General features: G+C 35.4%; 5 protein-coding genes across 10 annotated transcripts in view; 2 read left to right on the top strand and 3 right to left on the bottom strand.

Annotated features, from left to right (window-relative positions):
• Positions 1-214: 214 nt before the first annotated feature.
• On the bottom strand, positions 215-2,084 carry LOC105225140 (pyridoxal kinase). The gene is made up of 6 exons (XM_011203480.4): positions 1,924-2,084; positions 1,563-1,849; positions 1,394-1,493; positions 1,192-1,338; positions 787-1,110; positions 215-698 (listed from the first exon to the last, which is right to left on the bottom strand). The coding sequence occupies exons 2-6, from the start codon at positions 1,656-1,658 to the stop codon at positions 451-453; spliced, it is 915 nt and encodes a 304-aa protein (XP_011201782.2). The 5' UTR covers positions 1,659-1,849; positions 1,924-2,084; the 3' UTR covers positions 215-450.
• Positions 2,085-2,634: 550 nt separating this feature from the next.
• LOC105225138 (28S ribosomal protein S35, mitochondrial) lies at positions 2,635-4,036 on the top strand. Of its 2 annotated transcripts, XM_049458976.1 has the most exons (3): positions 2,635-2,769; positions 2,832-3,044; positions 3,109-4,036. In XM_049458976.1, exons 2-3 carry the CDS (start codon positions 2,918-2,920, stop codon positions 3,978-3,980), a joined length of 999 nt encoding a protein of 332 aa, XP_049314933.1. In that variant the 5' UTR covers positions 2,635-2,769; positions 2,832-2,917; the 3' UTR covers positions 3,981-4,036. The 2 variants fall into 2 exon arrangements, with proteins under 2 accessions (XP_049314933.1, XP_011201781.2); XM_011203479.4 differs by lacking the exon at positions 2,635-2,769 and having other exon boundaries at positions 2,776-3,044.
• A 514-nt stretch (positions 4,037-4,550) lies between these two features.
• Positions 4,551-9,815, bottom strand: LOC105225137 (uncharacterized). 2 transcript variants are annotated; one of them, XM_049458970.1, is made up of 13 exons: positions 9,716-9,815; positions 9,509-9,612; positions 9,332-9,445; positions 9,039-9,256; positions 8,772-8,982; positions 8,571-8,687; positions 8,386-8,516; positions 7,958-8,304; positions 7,437-7,866; positions 6,963-7,374; positions 5,256-6,294; positions 4,870-5,119; positions 4,551-4,807 (listed from the first exon to the last, which is right to left on the bottom strand). In XM_049458970.1, exons 2-13 carry the CDS (start codon positions 9,608-9,610, stop codon positions 4,609-4,611), a joined length of 3,570 nt encoding a protein of 1,189 aa, XP_049314927.1. In that variant the 5' UTR covers positions 9,611-9,612; positions 9,716-9,815; the 3' UTR covers positions 4,551-4,608. The 2 variants fall into 2 exon arrangements, with proteins under 2 accessions (XP_049314927.1, XP_011201780.2); XM_011203478.4 differs by having other exon boundaries at positions 9,509-9,754.
• A 246-nt stretch (positions 9,816-10,061) lies between these two features.
• On the top strand, positions 10,062-14,469 carry LOC105225136 (helicase POLQ-like). Its single transcript, XM_011203477.4, has 10 exons — positions 10,062-10,191; positions 10,257-11,347; positions 11,412-11,590; positions 11,654-11,927; positions 11,995-12,200; positions 12,268-12,413; positions 12,470-12,923; positions 12,993-13,877; positions 13,934-14,068; positions 14,380-14,469. Exons 2-10 carry the CDS (start codon positions 10,285-10,287, stop codon positions 14,446-14,448), a joined length of 3,411 nt encoding a protein of 1,136 aa, XP_011201779.2. The 5' UTR covers positions 10,062-10,191; positions 10,257-10,284; the 3' UTR covers positions 14,449-14,469.
• A 428-nt stretch (positions 14,470-14,897) lies between these two features.
• Positions 14,898-22,328, bottom strand: part of LOC105225134 (nucleolar protein dao-5) — a 28,256-nt gene continuing 20,825 nt past the window's right edge. For 2 of the 4 annotated variants that reach the window (XM_049458972.1, XM_049458973.1), the window contains exons 5-10: positions 21,684-21,784; positions 21,503-21,617; positions 18,855-18,988; positions 18,508-18,795; positions 16,138-18,444; positions 14,898-15,376 (exon numbers count right to left, since the gene is read on the bottom strand). In XM_049458972.1, coding sequence (XP_049314929.1) covers positions 16,140-18,444; positions 18,508-18,795; positions 18,855-18,988; positions 21,503-21,617; positions 21,684-21,784 — 2,943 coding nt within the window. In that variant the 3' untranslated portion in view covers positions 14,898-15,376; positions 16,138-16,139. The remainder of the gene's footprint in view (positions 15,377-16,137; positions 18,445-18,507; positions 18,796-18,854; positions 18,989-21,502; positions 21,618-21,683; positions 21,785-22,328) is intronic. The other 2 variants (XM_049458974.1, XM_049458975.1) reach the window with 2 other exon arrangements.

Raw genomic sequence — 22,328 nt, 5'->3', positions numbered from 1 at the left:
TCAAGGCGGTCGTAAGCAAAGCGCACAAATAAAGTAATAATGAAATTAAACGGATCATCTTAGTCACTCGTTCACTTTTAGAAATTGTCTCATCTATTTACACAGCGTAAAGCTTTTATATACAAACTTATTGTCATTGCAATAGCTTGTGTACATTAGAGTGACAACATAAACGTTTTGCGTGAGCATTTGGGTTGAATGCTTTTCAATGGAATTCTCTTTTTCTGCATACAATATTTTACATTTATTATTGTCCTCTAAATATTATAATATAACAATGCGAAGTACAGCCAAATAACAAGCATACATACGTATAAATAATTATCATATATAAACATTGTAAACGTTTTTAAATAGAATGTGTAGACTCAAAATGCCAGTTAAACACCATAGGGATTGATTGCTTTTGTTCTGTGTCAACAAACCGGTAAAATAAAAACGGCTTTACGGTTATTTTATTTGTTGTGCCTTTAGCACTACCAGTGGGCTTTCAATAACACCTTTACTTTGTATTAATTTAAGTTCACACTCTTGTGCAGTTACTTTACGTTTGCCGGACAAAACATCCTCGGGCATGGATTCAAGTGTGCGTTTTATTACAGCTTGCAATGAGGCTATCGTTTTTTCAAAAGCGATTCCCAAATCATTCGTGAAGTGACTGTGTGCCAGGAAAAGCGAAGCAAAGAGGTCACCAGTACCTAAAATTGCCGCAAGATTTAATTTTTGCAATTTTCAGCTATACTTTTACATCATTTACCATATTTTAACACTTTTAACCGTAATTACCTGTAAATGATATACCGTTTCCTTGACGTGGAATATTTATTATATAGCGGCTGCCGTTTTTCTTGCTCAAAAAAGCACGTAACTCATTTTCTCGGCCCAGTTCACTGCTAGAAATCACCACTGTTTCGATACCGCGGTCATGAAACCATTGAACCGCCGACCAAACATCGTCTTCGTTAGTAATCTTTTTTTCCGTTAGTAATTCTACTTCATATTGGTTTGGAGTTATTATATCGGCAAGGGGTATAATTTCATCGCGATAAATTGGCAGTAAATCTTCAGGTACATACATTTTGCCGTTATCGCCCATGACAGGATCACAAACTACATTTAGTAAGACAAATGTTAAATTCATTTTAAAATGCTTTCAATAAGACAATTTGCTGATATTTAGATATAGCTTACCATATATCAAACGGGGGTTGATTTCCCTAAGCTTTTTTACAATATAAGAAATTCGTTTTAAAAATGACCCATTACCCGTATAACCCGTTAGTAAATGAGAGTAAAATTGTAGCAAGTTATTGGCCTCCAATCCTTCAAAGAGTTCAACTAAAAAAACATATAAATTTAACATTGAACTTTTTAAGGAATAATTATTGCGTACCAAGTTCCTTTTCTTGCAATATTTGCCCTTTAATGGCTTTGTAGCCAGTGTGATTAGATAACTGCACAGAATTTATGGCGTCAACTTCGAAACCCAATACCTGTAAATTTATAAATGTTTACTCAGCAATGATGAATGCTATATAATGTATATTGGTCATATACTTTACCTGTAATGGAAATGCAGCACTCTTATTCCCGACATAACCGTGTACCACGTGACTTTGTATGGAGAGAACACGTCTGTCCAAGTCTGGTTTACCCATTTTGATCTTGTATGAATAAATATTTGCAGAAATGCTAAAGTCAAGATATTTTCAACTGCCTTTTTTATGGATACAGAGACCGTAGTATAAATGCGCTTGATGCGAGTGAAAACAGCAACTAACAACTTTTGCGAATGGACAGTCTGATATATGTACATATGCGCTTATGAGTAAGATGCAATCAACGACTTCTGAGAATAACAAAGTATATATAGAATTTTATTAATATAAGTACTGTGCTGTAAAATCTGATATTTACACATACTGTACCACCTGTATCTTATCAATTTAATAATAACAAATTATCTCCATCATTTCCATTGGTTGTAGTTTTCTTGGCCAAAGAGATTTGTATACCTTTATCTTTTCCTAAGCTAAAAATTACTCGTAACAAATCTTAGTGATCGTGAAAAAGATTATTTACACGTTATTATTTTCAGATGAGCATGTATGTATTCTTTTAAAACACAATAAAACATTGATAAGAGAAAACAGCTGATGAAGTATAATCTGCACTTTATTGCGCAGAAAGTTAGAGGGTTGTCGACAACAGCGTATATTTTCTCCAATTTGTAAAAGTTATACATATAATTACTTATATGTAATTAATTAATTACTCACTCCTCAAGAATATTTGTGTTTCTATTCGTATATATTATATTTGATAGTTATATATGTGTATATATATAATATATATATATATATATATGTATATATATATATAGATTAGTTAGTTCAGAAACCTATATACATACTGGATCATATGGGTAATTCACATAGAACTTTCCCTTCGCTTTGCTTCAGGCCTTTGTTTTGACAGCAAAGTTCGATGTATTCTTTTGTATGAGTACGTTCACATCGAAAACAAAACGCAAGAAAGCAAATCAAATTGTGTGCAATTCTTATCGTTTTACGCTTTGTTGCCATTTTTAAGGCTTAGTAGCACGGAAAGCAACGCGTTCATTGTGACATGTTCTTTGCTTTCTTCGCTTTGCTGTTAAAATATGAATTTTCAAGCAGAGCGCCGAAAGTTGAGTGTGGATGGACCATTAGCGTTAATCTCCAATAAGGTGTAAGCAACACTGTTCGAATCGTTAAAATAACAACACTGGTATTCATTTGACATGTTTTTCTTTTGAGTGCCATTAATTTTATTACGGCATTAAATTTTAGCAAATTTAACTGAAAAAATTAATGACTGCATAACTTGTAAGAGAAATAGTTTAACGATTTTTACGAACGGTCGATTGTAAGAGAAAATGGCATCTTTAACACGTCTGCTTGAGAGGAATTTACGTAATTCCAGCACAGCAGCAGGTAGACGGCTATACAGTCAGACACAAGAGGAACCAGCAGCTGGTACCAAGCATGAATTTGACGACGAAGGTTAGAATCGTCAAGTAGTTTGAAAAGCAAAATATAAATAAAAATTACTCTTTTTTCATTTAAGAATTTCGTGTACTCAACTTGCGTGCTGCTAAGCAAACAGATCAACAGAAACGTCGTGTATTCAAAAAAGAAGCAGCGCTGCCGCCTCGTCATCTCAAAATGGCAACGGATCAGGATTGGACTGCTGTGTGGCCGGGTCCACGTACATTTCAACCAAGTAGTGTGCCACTGCCTTTGCGTCAAGGTTACACAGAAAAGGGTGCAGCACCTCCATCTAAATTCGTCAATGCGGAGCTTATGAAAATTCCAAATTTTCTACATTTAACACCACCGGCCATTCGTCAACAATGTGAAGCTTTGAAAAAATTTTGTACACCATGGCCTAAAGGCTTAGAGTCTGTGGAAAAATGGGAAAAACATTTTCCTATCGAAGTTAAAAGTACAGATTACTGTCATGCTCTACCCACCATACGCAATCCAGATGCTCGGCGTGTAACACTGAATATTAAGTTGTCAGATTTGAAATTTGATGCACATGCAAAGGATAAATTTTTACGCTTAGTTGGTGATCGTTACAACCCGAACACCGGTATACTAACAATTGTGGCGGATAGATGTCCTTTGAGGAAACAAAACTATGATTATGCAATGTATTTGTTAACTGCTTGCTATCATGAATCATTTGTTACTGAACCATGGGAACAAAACAAATCGGAAGCAGATATGGAATATTATAGTTTTGAACGAAATAAGTCAAAACAAACGGCAGAGGCAATAATAAATTGGGGCATACCCACTGACGCCGCGAAATTGGAAGTCAGTCAAGATTTTGCACAAACCGTAGAATTGCTTATAAATGAAGGCGAAAATGAATACAATTTGGGGAGATATAAAGAAGAGGTATTAAAGTTGCTAAGTGTAAGAAACGAATAATTGTTAAAGTTTCGTATTAATAAAATTATATGAAATGTTGCAGAAAATTCCTAAAATATCGCTTACTGGTTTCTTATACCCCTAACAGAATATATAAAGTTTGTCAAAATGTTGGTAACACCTGTGTATTTGCCCTTCTGTCTGTGTGCGTATATATGTGAAAAAGTCCTTCAGTTTTGAAAGGCGATGTGAAATTTTCCTCCCCTCTTTTTCTTCCCAATAAGCTACTCGAATCCGCTGATATCGGACCACTATATCATATAGCTGTCATACAAAATGAACGATCGAAATCAAATCGTTGCATTGGAAAACTTTTGAATTTGTCGAGATATCTTCACGAAATTTAGAATGGATTAATATCCAAGGCAACGCTACAATCTCCGAAGAACAGATTGGATCACTATAGCACATAGCTGCCTTACAAACTGACCGATAAAATCAAAAGTCAAAGATTATACCCTTTTATGCTATAAAAAATGCAACTGTTCAAGGTATTGTAGTTTCGGTGCAGCCGGATTTGCCGTTTTTTTTTTTTCAAATTAATTGTTAACGATTAGGAAAATTAAACTTCTTCAAATTTTTTATTGATTCTTGATTCTTCAAAAGTTAAAGATACACAACATGAGTTCTATAAATTAGATAATGAGGAAATATCTTTAAGCAAATTTTCTGTGCTTTCATTTACAAAATTCCGCCATTCTTGGCCAGTTATATAGTTAGATGTTTGGAGGAGTTTCTCAATATTATGCTTAGCATCATTTTCAATTTCTTCCGATAAATTTATATTACTTAATATACCTAAAAGATCGTCAATATTTTGTTTAAAACTGTAAAAAAATATTATTAGTATAATAATCTACATCCAAAATTTAATTAACAAAAAATTTACCATTGAAATTGCTGGTGTTTTCGCTGATAAGCTTCATATTGCCAATCTAGTTGACGAGCGAGTCGTTCAGCGTTGACTTCCAATTCCCACAGTGATTTGCGTTCGCGCTCGATTTCATTTATCATACTTTCGCCAATATCGCACATTTTTTCAATATATGCATTGGCTGAATTCGAACCGATACTGGTCTCAATCTGGTCTAGGTGTATATTTAAATTTTTATTATAAGAGGCAATCAAATCCGTAGATTCTGTAATATAAAGATGTCATTAGAGTATAACCTTTTTCTTAGTGAATTTCCTAACAAAAAAGTAAAATTTACTTGACAATATACTTTATATAAAATTTTATTAGATAGTCTGAAAAATTATTCTACCATAAAATACCTTGTAAGAGTGCTTTCGGTGTTGGGGCGGTAAAACTTCTGTTTCTTTGTATGGGACTATTCACGTTAACTTGACTATTTTCTTCTACCACGGCTTTGGTTGTTGTTGTTGCTGTAATCCTCGAGCTGGGTTTTGAGAGATTTAGCGGAGCATTCGTTGAAGCTGCTAAATTCACTACAAACTTACGTTGATGTATAAAACTGTCTTGCTGTGTGATTACCGACGTTCCGGTGTTGGTGACTTGGCATTTGGTAAGGCTGGTGGTTTTTCGAAAATTTTGCAACGGTAATTGTGGTGTTAAGAACACATGTTGCTGACGTTGTAAAGGCAGTTCCAAAGTTTGTGTCAAAGATAATTCTCTATTGTTATTTGAAATTGTGGATTGCTCACTGTCACTATCGTTTTCAGATCGCGAACAATATATGACACTTTTATTCGATTCCAATTTATTTGCATAATTCATTAGAGCTGGAGATTTTGATTTAGTAGGCAATACCAAGTTAGTGCCAGTCTGTGGTGTTTCTTTTTGCGTTAAATCTTTATTCGATTGACGTTCGGGCGTTAGACACATATCAGAGATATCCAATAGAGTGGAAAAAGTCGGAAAATCACTAAATTCTTCGTAGTCGCATACGTTATTAATGCCAATTTGGCTCACATCCTGACGGCAATCTTGAATTTCATCAACTTGCTCTTCTACGTTTAATTCAGTACCAATTGCTGGCACAGGCAAATTGTTGCACAATTCAATCTGCTTTACTGCATCATTAGTGGAAGCTTTTTCGAGCATTTGCGCGACTGTTTCGGATATTTCATATTCATTTCTTTCAGTATTTCCTATCGGCAGAGCCTTTTTTACGTTGAGTGTCTCTGTGTTATATAATTTTCGTTTACAACCGACAGCACAATTTAAATTCTGCTGTGTTACATCTATATCCGCTGAATAAACAGTTATATTTTTATTTGTGAATTCTGCTTCTTCTGGTTGTTGAACTTTTGATTGGGTTATCTTCAAATTTTTCGCTGCATCAAAGGGATCCTTATGAAAAAATACACATTAAACACAAGTCTAGATTTATGAATTTTATATACATATAGTATTAATGACTTGCACAGAAACTAAATCACCTTACTACAATTAAATTAATAAGTACACTAGTTTATAGTCATTTTATGATTTTGATGTTAAAGGCCGTGAAATGCCAATTTTGGGTTGCTAAAACCGAAAACAATGGTAGATGAGTAGCTTCTTTGGGAGAAAAGGACGTGTACAAAATTTCAAATCGATATTACATAAACTGAAGGACTAGACATATCATGCTGATAATTTTTATATATGCTATATAGGGTCTCCGAGGTTTCCTTTTGAATGTTACTAACTTCGTGACAAACTTAATATACTATGATCTGGGTATAATAATACCAAGTTAAATTTGAACAGTTCTCAGGGTTAAGAATTATGCAATATGCTGCGAATTTGGCATTCTTACGTATTTCGAGGTGAAAATAGGTTAGGTCGTATATACAATATAAGTATGTGTGAACTGATTAGTAGTTAAAGAGACATCCAGAAATAAGAAAGATAACTGTTTTACGTTTATTCAAATACACAAAAAGTAATATAGATTATTTAAAACATATTTGTATGTTTTTGCAAATGTATAATATATAGAACTTTTCTTATTTTCGTTGAGTTTTTATACATACCAGCGTTTTAACTGCACTGGGTTTGGTGGACTTGAGGTTGGTAACGACAAGTTGAGTCTTTTTTTTAGTACTACGGGGTAATGAGTTTCTAGGCCGTTTTACTTCATTGTTAGTATTTTCATCGTCAAACGGATTACGCCGAATTCTAAAGTTACGATATGACTGTCCTGGCTCGGCATCGCTTACGGTAAGATCTTCATAAACATTCGTACCTAAATTCGGTAACTCTTCTACTATTGTCGAATTTGGTAAATGTTGGTTTAAATTAGTACTAACTTCTTCAGCAAAGTGACTAGTACATGTGTTTGCAACAATTTTCGTAAGTTCTTGGTTCGAGTATAACATGGGCTTAACTTCATTAATTTTTTTCATCTTATTTATAGAGGAATTAGAATTTTTTTGCTTTGCAGTTCTGCAATAAAATTAATTAATTAGAAAAAAGAAAAAAAAAAACGAAACATGTTTAGTGCAAACCTGGTACTTCGTGGGCGTGAAACTCGTTTAGTTTTGTTGGGAACATAATCAGCGTCGGAGTTGTAGTTCTGAGTTTTAAAGAAACGTTTTCGCGGTTGTTTGGCATTTTCATTTAAAGGGTTTGTAGATATTTGTGAAGAAGTTGGTGATTCTGAAATGGTTGTTGAATAGTTGACTATTTTTCTTTGAGTACTACGACTACGTGTGTTTTTTGACAATTCATGGTCAAATTTCTTTTGCAAGTTTGGTAAATGTGGCAACTGAAAACTAGGTTTTTCGGGGGAATTTGCTGTTTTATCCTTTGTATTGCTAACTTTGCCTTCTTCAATAGTTTTCTCGTTATTGCTTTTAGGTAGACCTATTAAAATCTCATAGCTTTTTTGAAACTGTTTTGAAGTTTTTTTCTTGTTTGACGTTCCGCTTCTTGTGTCTAAAAGATTAAGAAAATATGGGAATATTTTATGAATTTTTCATGCTTAATCGGGATTTACTCTTATGAACTGATATTTGTTCACTTCTACCTGTAATTCCTTCTTCAGGTGAAATATTTTCCTTGTTCTCTATGTTGCGATAATCATTCCTGCCTTTGTTTGTTTTGCTGCCAATCGCCTTTTTGGCATTTTCAGTACTTGAAAGTGGTGTGGATATATTAATTGGTTTAACAAATGATGAAATTTTGTTGTGCAGATTCGGCAGAGGGGATTCATTAAAGTATTTCAAAATAAATTCATTTTCCAATAAACGCATAGCTTCATCTCTGGGTATAATGATTTTAGCTGTTGTAATGTGACTTATATCGGGTAAATCACTAGTTTCCTTAAAAATTTGTACTGGTGCTTGAAAATGCACGATGAGTGTTAAGTTATTGCTGATTATTTTATATGGAACAAAGATTAAACGTAAATAAATAAAATGTTTAATTTATAAATCGGTTAAGGCATGAACTTACAGCGATAATTTAGTAATTTTTAGACTCGCAGAACAGTTTGTATATATTTCTTTGGTATTTGTTTGGCAACGCCCATTGAACGAGAGTGTACGTGGACAGTAATTAAAGTCTATCCAAAAATTTTCTACATTCTACGAAATATAAATTATTAAAATTTGATTATGCTGCTGATATGAGTAACTTACCAAAGGCTTGAAAAAAATTATATTTTCTCCGAACTTGAATGATTTGCAACGAAATGAATAAACTAGAATATTTTTTGCCAAATGCATGTTATAAGTGTTCAAAAGATCCCTAGCCGTCTAAAAACATTAAATTTGTATAATAAATCATCATCAATAAATCAAAAATCATAAATTCATTATTAAGTAAAGATTTCATATTACATTTTCAAATTTCGCAGTATGGAAATTGGCAACAGCTATAGCAGCAGTTAATTTATCTTTTAAAACTGATTTATCTGCGCAACGAATACTATTGAGTTCATTTTGCAGTCGCTTTGGATCTACACATTTTAATAACATTGCCAATAAACGCAATGCCAACAATTGTGTGTTAAAATCGCCGACAAATCCAATGGGAAACCAAACGCAAGCTCTGTAAATCGCACAAATTGGTAACCTAACTTAGAGTAGCCACAAACATATACATACATAACACCCGTTTCGAATGTGGCCAAGTTTTCCAGAACTCCCGGTCGTAGGTTAAGTAATAACTCATGTATCATTTCCAATAATTGGTAGTGATAAGAGATTATAGCCTTTGTTTTGTACTGCAAACAACCAATAATATATGTGATTGCGGGAGGCACTACTTTTTCAAATTGTCTGCGAATTCCATCATTATGATTTGTAAGGTTGGACTGAATTTTCTAAAAGTATATAATTGTAACATATGTATGTCATCTTCTAAATAAAAATATGCATTTTTCTGTAGATTTATTTACCAAAAACTGTTTAGTCCATCTTATAACCAGGTCATAAGCTTCCGACTGTTTATGTTGCAGTGCATCCTCCAACACACGAAATCCCAATAGCATATCATAAAATAACTTAGACTTCTAAAAAAAATAAGCAATTTTGGCATCAATTAAAAGAAATTATTGTTTCAAGGTCAAGAATACCAATTTTTTCCTCGCAATTAGCATTTCGATTTTCTCCACTGCTTCCGTTAAGTCCGCAATGCTGGGCGGCAATTCTGAGAAAATTCCGTCTCTCGATGTCATTTCTGTTTTGTTTAATTATTTAAAAATAAAGAAAAATAATTGCTGTGTATTTTAAATATTTTTCAGCTGTTCATATATTTTATATTTATTTATTATTCAGCTTACTTTTATTTTAGCAGTTGAAATAGGAAACTTCGAAGCAAAGGAAATGACAAAGAAAATAATTATGTTACCAAAATTGGGAAGCACTTTCTTATTTTGAAATTTTTATTGATTTGGTAACACAGATTAACGTTGATACCGTTCACACCACTGAAATCATGAGATAATTGATGAAGTGAAGAAAATTATATACTTTACCATTGTTATGGTATTCATAGAAATAAAGATAAGTGTATAGGCATTAAATTGGAACTTATTTTAATAATCCAGTGATTGAACTCAAGAGTGAGTTACAATGTAGGCGATTTATCCAGAAATCCGTTACTGTAATTATTGTGGGTCTAGGAACATTTTTTCGTGGTACCACTGTACATTCTTAGCTGTGTTTAAATGACCGTCAAATATTTCGTATGTAAATTTTCATATGTTTTTTATTTACATACAATTAAAAAAACGCGCAAATTCAAATCTAGAATTAAGTAAGAAAAGTGTAATGATTTTTGATTTTTATTAGCATTTAAATAATACAAAACCTCTTTATCAGCAATATTTAATTTACACTGTTGACATTAATGTCGAAAAACACACGGAAAGTTAAATGGGGCTCTCCTGAAATAACTACTAAACGAAAATGTCTGAATACAAATTTTAAGAACAATGTACATCAAACCGAAAATCTTTTTGTGTCAGATGAGGAGGAGGACAGCTTCTTCACAGTTTCGAAACTAAATTCTGCGAATAATTATAAAGACGTTTCTAATGTACTTGAAAATGAGAGCAATTCGGTTTTACAGACCCTGGAAAATGATACTAGCTTGTTTTGCGCGGAGCTGACAATGGACATAAATCGGGAATCAACATTACTTGCAGTACAGACGAATAGTAGTTTCCAAATCAATGACTTCAAAGAAGACACATTTTTGTCAAAGTCTGTATTGGATAATGTCATGTCCAATTGTAAAGAAAGTATACAGCCTGAAAATGGAACAAATCGCATATTTTCCAATACAACCACCGATAACTTAACTGTTTCCGCGGTGGAAAATTTGCTTAATGAAACTCCACTTGAGCTTTTCGGTAGCCCTAACGAGCATTCAGGCACAAATGAACCACCGTGGAGAAATGCTACCATTATAAACACAGATAGTAACAACTTTCATGTAGATGATAGCATATTTAATACGATTAATTTGCATAGCGAACAAATTGATGAAAGTCAAAAGCAGTTAAAGATAGATGATACATTTTTTGCAAATATTAAAATTGAAGATTTGACGAAAGATGGAGAAAATGACGTCTTCACTGATTTGATGGTTGACACTGAAAGTGTACAAAATTCCCAGAGATTTTTAAATGACGTTGCAATATTTAAGGTGCCACATGCACCCCCGCCAATTAAACGCAAAGTAAATAATGAAGAAACCACAAATACTATTATTCCTGCAAGCCAATACATGGTAAACAATGATTTCGCAAATGCGACTGTTCTGACGAATCTTTCACGACTGGACTGGGACTCTCAAGTATTCTCTGATAAACTTGAAAATAATTTTCCTAGTAAAGGAGATTTTTTTGGCTTACCGGACAGAGTGAAAAAAATGATATTCGCGCATAAGGGTATACAAAACTTATATGGTTAGTAATTTTTGTTTTACATATTACGGAATTATGTAAATAATAAATTAATTACATATTAAAGAATGGCAAGAAGAATGCTTAAATTTACCAGCCATTCATATGCGCAAAAACTTAATATACGCTTTGCCAACAAGTGGTGGTAAGACACTAGTTGCTGAAATATTAATGCTACGAGAGGTCTTATGCCGCGAAAAGGATGTGCTATTCATATTACCCTACGTATCCATAGTACAAGAAAAGGTTGAGCACGAATACGTAATTTATATATTATTGACATGAAAATAATTAAATATTTCAATTTAGGTCAGTGCAATGTCCCCATTCGCTATAGCCATGAACTTTATTGTGGATGAGTATACCGCCGGCAAGGGAAAATGTCCACCAATGAAACGGAAGAAACGTAAATGTATATTTATAGCGTCTATTGAAAAGGGTGCCGTTTTGATGGACAGTTTAATCGAGGCACAGCGCGCTGATGAAATAGGTTTGGTGGTGGTCGACGAATTGCATCTGATAGGTGAAAAAGGACGAGGAGCCACATTAGAGGCTCTGCTTACCAAAATTATGTTTATAGATGGTAAGTACTTTTCCAATATGTTTTATAATTGCAGACGCATTTATATGTATGATTTTATTCACTACAGTTAATATACAAATTGTTGGAATGAGTGCAACAATTGGAAATTTAACCGAGGTTTCCACCTTCTTAAAAGCAGATGTATATACACGAAGTTTCCGGCCAGTGGAATTAAGAGAATATATAAAATGTGGCAATGATATATTGGCGATAAACTCGGCAGGCAAAACGTTGGAAGAAGTATTTGTTTACAACCGAAGCGTTGATTATAAAGTAAGCTAACATTAGATATTTATAGAGAACATGTGATTATAATTTTACATTTATTTTCAATATTTAGTATAGTGAATCTATGGCACGTTGTGATCCAGACCATTTGGCTGGATTGGTGGCAGAATGTGCACCCGAACACTGCGTGCTTATATTCTGTCCGTCGCGTAAAAACTGTGAAAATGTTGCTTTGCTGTTGAGCCGTATTTTACCGAAGTATTTTATTTATCTAAAAAATAAATATAATTTCTAACACAATTCAATTTATTTAGAAAGTTTTTGCAACACCGCAAACGTGAAAAGCAGGATCTTATGGATGCACTGGATAAGGTGTGTGGCGTGCTTGGTGATGTTTTAGCTAAGACTATACCTTATGGCATAGCCTATCATCATTCCGGTCTGATAATGGATGAAAGGAAATTCATAGAGACTGCCTATCGCTTTGGCGTCTTAAGTGTCATTTGTTGCACCTCGACTTTGGCGGCTGGTGTTAATCTGCCCGCAAAACGTGTTATAATACGTGCACCTTATGTGGGAGCAGAATTTATGACACTCTGTCGCTATAAACAAATGGTCGGACGCGCTGGACGTGCCGGCATGGGTGAAGCTGGTGAAAGTTTTCTAATTGCAACTAGCCGTGACAATGTACGTGTTGGCGAAATGTTATTCTCACCAATGGATAAGGCCATCACTTCTTTGGATTATGAAAACTGTATTGGATTGCAAGTATGTGAAAATTGTATTAATTAATTAAAAAAATTAATATTTACTAATATAAACTCGATATTGGTACAGAGCTTGGTGTTAAGTGCGATAGGATTGGAAATTGCCGGCTGTCGTTCGGATTTGTATCGTCTAGTAGGCAGCACTTTGCTAGCTGTACAAGCATCTCAACTACAACTTTCCACCGAACAAATGGTGCTCCAACTAATACGTGAAATGTTCAAGCATAAAGTATTGGAATTATGCTCACCGGCGGCAGCCTTGCAACGTAATACATCGAACATACTTACCACACAAGATGTCAAAGATCCAGCCCATCGCACATCACAAGAGCATCGTCGGCTTTTCATTAGTAAATCTACACGCTTCCAGCTGACAAATATTGGTCGTGCGGCTTTTAAAGCCGGCATTGACTATCAACGGACCTATGCCATACATGCCGAGTTGAAATTGGCACAAAAACAATTAATACTAACTAACTATGCACATTTGTTGTATCTCGTTGTGAGTTTTAATTCAAATACAAAAGGTGATGAATTATTCCAAACCGACACTAACATCCTTTATCGCGCATATATGTTGTTGGATGAAACTACACAATCACTCTGCCATCTACTCGGTTTCACCGAAGCGATTGCTGTTAAAATGGCAAAAACATTATCGGTTCAAGGCCCGTTAGAAGTGAAATTAAATCGCCTTTATAAGGTGTTGATTTTGGTGGATATTTTAAATCTTACACCTATACATGTAGTAGCATCCCGTTATAACGTGGAACGTGGCATGTTGCAAACGCTAATCAATCAGTCAGCCGCTGGCGCCAGTGCAATAGTGCGTTTATGTGAACAATTGGATGACTTTTGGTGTTATAAAGCACTTTTCGAACGTGTCCTCGTAAAATTAGATCGTTGTGGCACAATGGAGCTGGAACCGTTGCTTGATTTGCCAGCCGTTAAAATAGTATGCAAATGAAATCATTGAGTAAGCAATTATATTTTATCTGTTATTATTTGCAGAATCGTGCGAAACAACTTTATAATGCGGGTTTTAAGACCGTCGAAGATATAGCCAAATGCAAACCAATTGACTTAGTAAGATCAGTAGAGCATATGCCAATGAAAATTGCGAAAGAAATTATCTCCGCAGCTAAGGTGAGCAAATTTCGATTTCTGATTTTTTTTTTTTTTGTCAGGAGGAGTAAGTGGCTCAGGACTGTCGACTCGGCACCACTCCTAGAAATTACTTTATATACAATATGTTTCTGTCTCTACAACAACATTAACAACAAATATCTGGCAGATTTTTTTCCTTTTAAAAAAGTGAAAAGTAAATTGTCCGTATATTGATTGTTTTGACTTCTTAAAAACACAAAAATAATTTTATATTAAGGGGTCTATGTTCCTTTTTTTTACTTTTACGTGCTTCTAGTTTACTGAGCTTTGTTTATGTTTCTGTTTTGTAGATTATATTAATGAAAAAATTGGACTATCTGGAGGAGGAAGCTGAAGCCTTGAAAGTCTGTCTACAATAGCCTACCATTCTAACACTAAATGTAAGCAAATGACACATGCATTACTCTTATAGTATATTACTTTATTTTAATTTCACTTCCACTTTGTTTCATATTTAATTTTCGCTTACGCTAAGCGACACAAATTATGCATATTTACCCAAAATTTAGAAAATATCCTATCATTACTATTACTATAACAGTGTAATTTTGGCAATTGTCAACATAAAAATATTATTTTGAAACAATTTAGTTACATTATTTCGCACTATAAAATATTACGCAATATTTTTATAACAATTGTATTGTTTTCAACTCAGTACAAAATAATTTACAAAGTATAAGTAAAATATTTAGCGAATTAGGGGCACAAAACTAGGCAAACAGGCATTTTGTATATGTGTAGTATAATGTGTGTACGCAATAATTAAAATAAAAACTAAATAAAACAGAAATAAAAGAAAAACTCATTTAATTATGTTTGTATGTATTTTATGTGACAAAACTTTATAGAATTCTGTCTTTGCTATCACGAAAATTGAGTATTTAATTATTTATAAAATTTTAGCTTAATTTACGCATACAGTCAACTAAAACCTATTACCGCACACATATATACATACATATGTATGTATACATATATAATTTATGTATATTTTTGATGCTCCAATCAGCCACGCCGTATGTTTTCAGCATCATACTATATCCTGTGGGTAACGAACTGCCGCTCTGCGCTACCTTCAATTCTGCTCACCAAAGTGTTGGTATTCAGCTATTTGCGGAGTACAAGTCTTTTTTAATTGCATTCCAAGGTATAAACGATGCGTGTGAACATATTCGTATAAGATTTTTCTTATCAAGTCGTTGGGCGTGTGCTGTGAGTTTTGTGTGCGTGGTGCTGTTTAGTGTGGCTGTCATTAAATACACTTATATACATTTCTAGAGAGACCTTAAAGTGGAATGAATAGCAAAATTCTCATTATTGCATAAATATTTTTGTATTTTTCGAAACGGAAACTGATTTCATAATATTTTTGCTATGAACGAAGTGAGAAAAAGCAACGATACTGCATATTGCAGTTATGAGCGAAGATGAGCGAAAATATGTGAGCAAAATAATTATTATTTTAAGCCTTATTTTTGCCATAAACAGGTAAAGAAAGCTTACAGTTGCACAATGCAAAGTAAAGATGTTTAGTAGTTGTTTTTGTTTTTGTAAAATTGAAAGAAAAGGTACATATTTAAGTTATAGATAATAATTTTTGTTATTTTAAAAATCAACAGGCAAGTTAATTATGTCAAATGCCAACAAGCAATTGATAATAACGGCATATTGCGTACACAACAAAGTTGCATTTTAATAATTTTGCATTGCTTTAAGCCAATTTGACATAAGTATAGAGAGCCTGGCTTGCTTCATACATATACAGATATGGTGAAGAGGAGCACCTAATGGATAAATGAGTGAAATGCGAAATCATGCAGATCTCAAATTAGTACTGAATAAATAATTTTTGAAAGCATGCAAAATGATTTGCAATTCTTATGAATGCTCTGAAGACATACATTACTATATACATACAACAACACACATACGTATGTATGCAAATATGTATGTTTCGTATGTATTAAGGATAGGTACATAGCATTTATGTATGTGATTATGGATAAATTGGCCATGATGAATACATAATTGCGCTTGTTGCTAACCTTTAGTATTCCAAATCATCATAGAAATGTTGGGCTATTCTCATGCCGACGCCTCTGTAGTCCGTTCGGCTGGAGGAATACGGCTGTGGCGCTGCAATGACCGCGCGCCTTCGGATATCTGTTGATGAGAAATACGAATCGTCACTATTGTAGTCGTTATAGGCACTATGCTGTTGTTGTTGTTGTTGTTGTTGTGGTAATTGTTGTCTAGTTTGTTGTTGCTGTTGTTGTTGTTGTGCATGCAAATGTTCGGTCTGATGATGAATCTGAGTTTGTAATGATTTGGAATTTGTTTGTGGTTCGAAATGGGTTTGTGGTGGTTGACTAAGCGATGGAGTGATTTGTGATTTAGTTTGATAACCATTTAGTTGTTGATGTTTATGTTGTTGGTATTGTTGTTGTTGTTGTGGTGGTTGCTGATATTGATTATTGTTATTGTTATTGTGATAGAGTGTGGGTGATTTATTGTTATTGACAAATGTACCGACGCCCGTCTCCGATGCGTATGCATGCTCAAAAGCGCCATTGTGAATCGTCGGATGATTGCTGTGATGCGGCGAAAGCGGTTTAAGCGTCGGATTGAGTGCGTCATTCAACGTGACGTCATAGTCGGTTTCGTAGAGCTCATCCAATGTGATTTTAGGTTGAGGCTCTGGTCGCGCCTGCGATGCCGGCAATGCGCTACGCGGTGGCAAAGTGGTGCGATGAGTTTGCGTTATATGTAGCTCTCTATCACGTTCACGTTCCCGTTCCCGTTCGCGTTCGTATCCGTTTGAGTCATATAAGTGAGAATTACTTAGCGTGGACCCTGAAGCACTACCCGAGTCTCGCAATATCGGTGCACCATGTTCGAGTAGACGCACACCCGATATTGTAGAACCCATATCGATGGGACTAGTGTCCGTTGTGTGCGAGCCAAGCGGCTTCAGAGCCACACCAACCGGTTGTAGGCCACGTGGCAGGTACGGGCTACCACCCCGCGATGGTAAAAATGGACGCTTAACAACACGTACCGTTGCAGTGCGTCCCGAGGGTGAGTGACCGGAACCTTTGCTCAATGTAGCGGGTGCCGATGGTTCGTCCTCCTCCTCCTCTTCTAATTCACCATCAGATGCGGCATCTTCGATTGGTGCCGCTGTTGTCGTACTTGTTGTGGATTGTCGCAAACGTGCGTTACTACCAACACGAGCGCGATTTACACTTACACGATTACGCTGTTGTGGTTCAGGTTCATGTTCGTCCTCATAAACATCTTCTTCTTCGATCGGACGTCGCGGCTTTTTAGTTCCTTTGCGTGCGGCTGCCTTTGGTCTTAACCGATGCGCCGGCCGCAGTGGCCGCTCTTCGTAGTCATCGTCGACAAAGTCGACATCTTCAGCACCACGACCAACGGCGGGTCCAAAGGAACTGCGATTTCTCGTGTTATAAGGACGTTTCCGGCTGGTAGTATGACTGTCAACAGGTTCATCAGATGCGCCAACGGCACTCTCATAGTATTCCTCATCTGCAGTGGAAACATGTTTTTTCTCTGTTGTAGGGCGACGAATCGTTGTACGCGAAGGCTTCTTTATTAAAGGTGTATCATTGTGATTACGTCTTTTCGAACTGGGTGCTTCTACCTCTTCGTCTAATTTGCTCTCTACAACGCGTCTACGTGGTGGAACACGTTGTGGACGTACATCGTCGTAAACTTCGTCCTCATAGTAGTCATCTTCGCTTGCGTGTGTAGCTTCGGGACTGGGTGTCGTTCCAGTTTTCTGTATGGGATATTGGAACTTTTTCTTCTCATTCAGCGGCACAGGACGCGCTATGCGTGGTGGGGCTCGTGGTCGTGCATAAACAGAACTACTACTCGCTTTCGGTGTGATAAATTCTTCCAATGGCTTGGGTGTTGTTTTTACTTTGGGTGGCGCTTCTTCTTCGGCAGCCTCCTCCTGATCGGGTGCATTGGCTGGTCGCTTTTCGAAATCATCCAAGTCATCGCTGTTTGCTACCGATGTGCGCTTCTCATTACTCCTACGTCGTCCATTTAAACGACGTGGTGGTGGATCTACCGCATCAATTGGATCTGCTGATGGCGTAATGCGCGATTTATCCTTCCGTCCCGACTGCGCACGGTCGTCACTTAAACTGCGTCGCTCATCGCCACCTAAACGACCTCCGACCGTCGTAGACTTACGACCACCAATCTTTCGTCGATCTGACGGTTTGTTTCGTGTATTAGGCCTATCATATTTGCGACGATCAGTATCGTAATCCTCTTCTAAATCTTCTTCATCACGGAAACGATCGCGTGAATTATGTCGCCTTCAGAGAGTGGAAAAGCTCGATTACTGCATGTGCTCAACAATTAAATTATACACTTCTTACCTTGGTTTATCGTCGCTGTAGTCCTCTTCATAATCTGTCACTGGTTTCCGCTGCCGTGGTCGTGGCTTGCGTCGACGATTCAAACGTTCCTCATAATAATCATCTTCATACACTGCCGCCGGTTCTTCCTCCTCATCATAGTAATAATCATCCACCGGCCGACGATTCACCGGACGTCTTAACGGCCGCAACGGTCTTACCAGCCGTCTACGTGGTGTTGGCGATGGCGCCTCCGTACTGCTTGTTGTCGTCGTTTTTGGTGTTGTTGCCATGTAGAGATCATCATTTCTGTTATGAAATTACAGCTATTATAGATATATGACTTATTTAGAGTTTAATTTAGATACCTATTCCAATAATTCTTCGAACCTTCACAATCGACATCAGACACAAAGTGACAAATAAATGTTCGCTGATCGAACGCTGTGAAATTGGCGCAGAGAAAATCATGTCTGATGCCATAAACACAGTGGTGATATACCTGGAATGGAAGAAACGCGTTAGAGGAATATAGATATATGTATGTATAGATCAGATCACTATGTCGGAGGAATAAGAGAGAAATAATGTAGGGGGCTCATACAAATGAATCCATTAATTTTCGAGAAAAAGATAGAAAGATAAAGTTTTCTATTAATACAAATTTAGGCAGTTTTGTGATTGCTTGACTCAATATGTTTAGAGAACGGGTCAGAGTTGAGTACAAGTTGAGTACAGCGAAAATAAACTGTCTGAACTTGGTATCCCGGCAAAGCTTATACGGCTGTGTTAGTTGATGTTGAGCAACACCAAAAGCTCCGTCAGGTTTGGGAAGGAGCTCTTCGAGCCGTTCGATACCAAGCCAGGTTTCAGGCAAGAAGACTCCCTATCGTGTGACGATTTATTGCGGGAGAAAATAATACGAACTGTACGAGATATACCACGACATTAACATAGTTCAGCGAATTAAGAGACAGCGGCTTTGTTGGCTAGGTCATGTCGTCCGTATTGATGAAAACACTCTAGCCCTGAAAACATTCGACGCATTACCCGCCGAGGGACGCAGAGGAAGAGGAAGATCTCCACTCCGTTGGAAAGACCAGGTAGAGAAAGACCTGCCTACCCTTGGAGTATCCGATTGACACGAAACAGTGAAAAGGAAGAACGACGGGCACGCTGTTGAAAACTCGGATATAACCGCGTAAGCTGTATCCACGCCAATAAAGAATTAAGCAGATAGTTACTGGTGATGAAAAATAAGTGCGAAAACGATCGTGTTCGAATCGCAGTGAGTCGTCGCAAACGGTGTCCAAGCCAAGACTGATAGTCTGGAAAATTTATACTACAAGTTTGGTGGAAATGCCAGAACGGACAACTGACCTTTGAGAGAAAAATTGTATTTCATCAGGACAACGCCAGGTATACACATCGATCGTGACTCACCAGAACTTCCGATAGCTTTGTGGGGAGGTTCTAATGCAGCCGGACCTGGCACCAAGTGACTTTCTCAGTTTTTTTGCTAATCGGGACCAGGATTTCTACGAAAGTGGGCATTATGAAATTACCTTCAAACTGTTAGAAATCAAAATAAACGGTCTACGGAGAAAACATATTGTTTGGTGATGAAAAAGTTTTTGAATCTCCAAAGGCCAAAAATATTGATATATACGACTGCAACGACATCTATTGATAAAATACGAAAAGACTTTTTCGACGACCCCAATATTAGTATAAATAATTCTGCTTTGCATGTTTTAGTGGCGCACTAACGTTATGAGAGGGTGCAGTAAAACAGAAAAAAATTAATCGATAACTATTTAATGGATTCGGCTCCCGGCATTCTCTTTTTTCTGCTCACTTTTCGGAGAACCTCTGCATCAATAAATTTATTGAAGAAATTAAAAGCCATGAGTACAGACTGAGTAAACGATCAAGAAAAAAGTATAAACTGGTTAAAAAGTGTAGTGGCATACGCGGTATCCACTCACTCTCTTATATTAAATTCTATTTGATTACTCTATTGTTTTCTCTACATATACATTTTTGGACAAGGGAGCAGAGCTCAAATGAAGCGGCCAAAAAAGTGGCTTATCAAATGCTGGTTTTAATTGTTAGTGTGCTTTTATTGACCAAATATCAGCGAATTCGAAAATAATATTATATAATGATAATGTCAACCTGAAAATTCTTCATATAGTCCAGCTCAAATTTGATAAGAAATACACTTATTATAAGTTCAGTGTTAAAATCAGGAAAAAAATAGAAAACCTGTTGTCGTTATTATCAAAAGTGAAATATATTCAGATTAGCAAAATACCTAATTAAAAGCAACAATCAAGCATGAAAGGTAGCAAACTAAAAAAGTGTGTGAGCAGGTACACAAATTTTGAGGTCAAGATCAACACGCTAGCTTGTTTCGGACATAGTCAGTAGCGGGTTAGCAACTGCCGAAACGACAGCAGACAAATTTGTACTTTTATTATTTACTAAGTTTATGTGAACACATAACAACAGTTAAGTATAGACTGATATATTTGCACAGACGTGTGTATGCTTTATTGCTTAAGCCCCAGACCGCTGCTGGCAAGTTCGAGAAATTTTCAAAATCACGCGTGAAATTAATAGACATTTCCAAGAGCGATTTCAGCTAACCAACACTGTTAAGCGCCGCAATCATATTGTTTACTGTTGCAGATAATTTCGGTTTTAAATGAAATTGATACTTCTTTGTCTGGAGCTTGCTGGCTTACCAACCAATGAAATCACTGTGTTGATGAAAATTAAAAGAGATTTGGTCATTACCTCAATGAATTAACGTTTAATGTCAATGCTTTCGATGTTTTGTTGTAATATGTACTCGTATATGTAAATCTTTCATACGTAAAGTTAATGGGTCAAGGTCATCAGCAATCGCTTATTTGATAACTTTTCCATACATACTTATATAAATATGTTTCATACATACAGATAGTTGTAGGTCAATTATAATTATGTTGTGCAATATCGTTGAGCTTACCTGGCACTTATGTTCAATGGAAGCGTAGAATCCGTCATGCAGACCATCGCATTTGAAGTGAATATCGTCCTCTGGCGGCACAGTTGAGAAGAATGGATAGCTCGACAGATTGTAACTGTAAATTTAGTATACAGAAAATGTTGTTACACTTAGTAGGAATATCAATGCGTGCGAAACTTACCCACGCAACTCGCGTGGTAAATTTGGATCCCAGATATAATCGATTTGCGGTATGCCAGTTAGCTTGGAGTTTTTCGTTGGACCTGACGCCGAAGTATCAGACTGAAATTTGAGTTAAAAGCTAGGTAAAAATAGATAGTTTATATTTCTTAGAAATAAAAATAATACTAAGAAACGAATAATTTAAATATGGAATGTCTACCTTAGTAAATAAAGCAAAGACCGTTAAAACCGTTGCAAAATCGAGTTAAACTTAAATTTATGTCAAAAGCTTTTTAAAATTAATTAAACAATTTTGGAATAAAAAAAAATTAATTTAAAATTAATTAATTAAAATTAAAAAAAATTTAAATTTTCAAATTTAATATTTAATATTTAAATTTTAATTAGTTAAAAACAATTTTATTTAAAATTTCTAAATTTAAAATTTTTAAATTTTAATTTATTTTAATTTTTAATAATAAAAATTATAAGTTAAAATTTTTTTTGTAATGATAATAATTGATATAACCCTTTAGTTTTAAAATTGCTTTTAACATAAATTTAAGTTTAATAAATTAAATTAAATTAAAATTTATAAATTTTAATTAATTTTTTTAATTTCAATTTTTAATAATAAAAACTAAGTTTTTATTTTTTTTTTTAA

The sequence above is a fragment of the Bactrocera dorsalis genome, chromosome 5 (assembly GCF_023373825.1).
Source record: "Bactrocera dorsalis isolate Fly_Bdor chromosome 5, ASM2337382v1, whole genome shotgun sequence".
In the NCBI taxonomy this organism is placed as follows: domain Eukaryota; kingdom Metazoa; phylum Arthropoda; class Insecta; order Diptera; family Tephritidae; genus Bactrocera; species Bactrocera dorsalis.
This window is presented reverse-complemented; position numbering and strand designations above follow the sequence as displayed.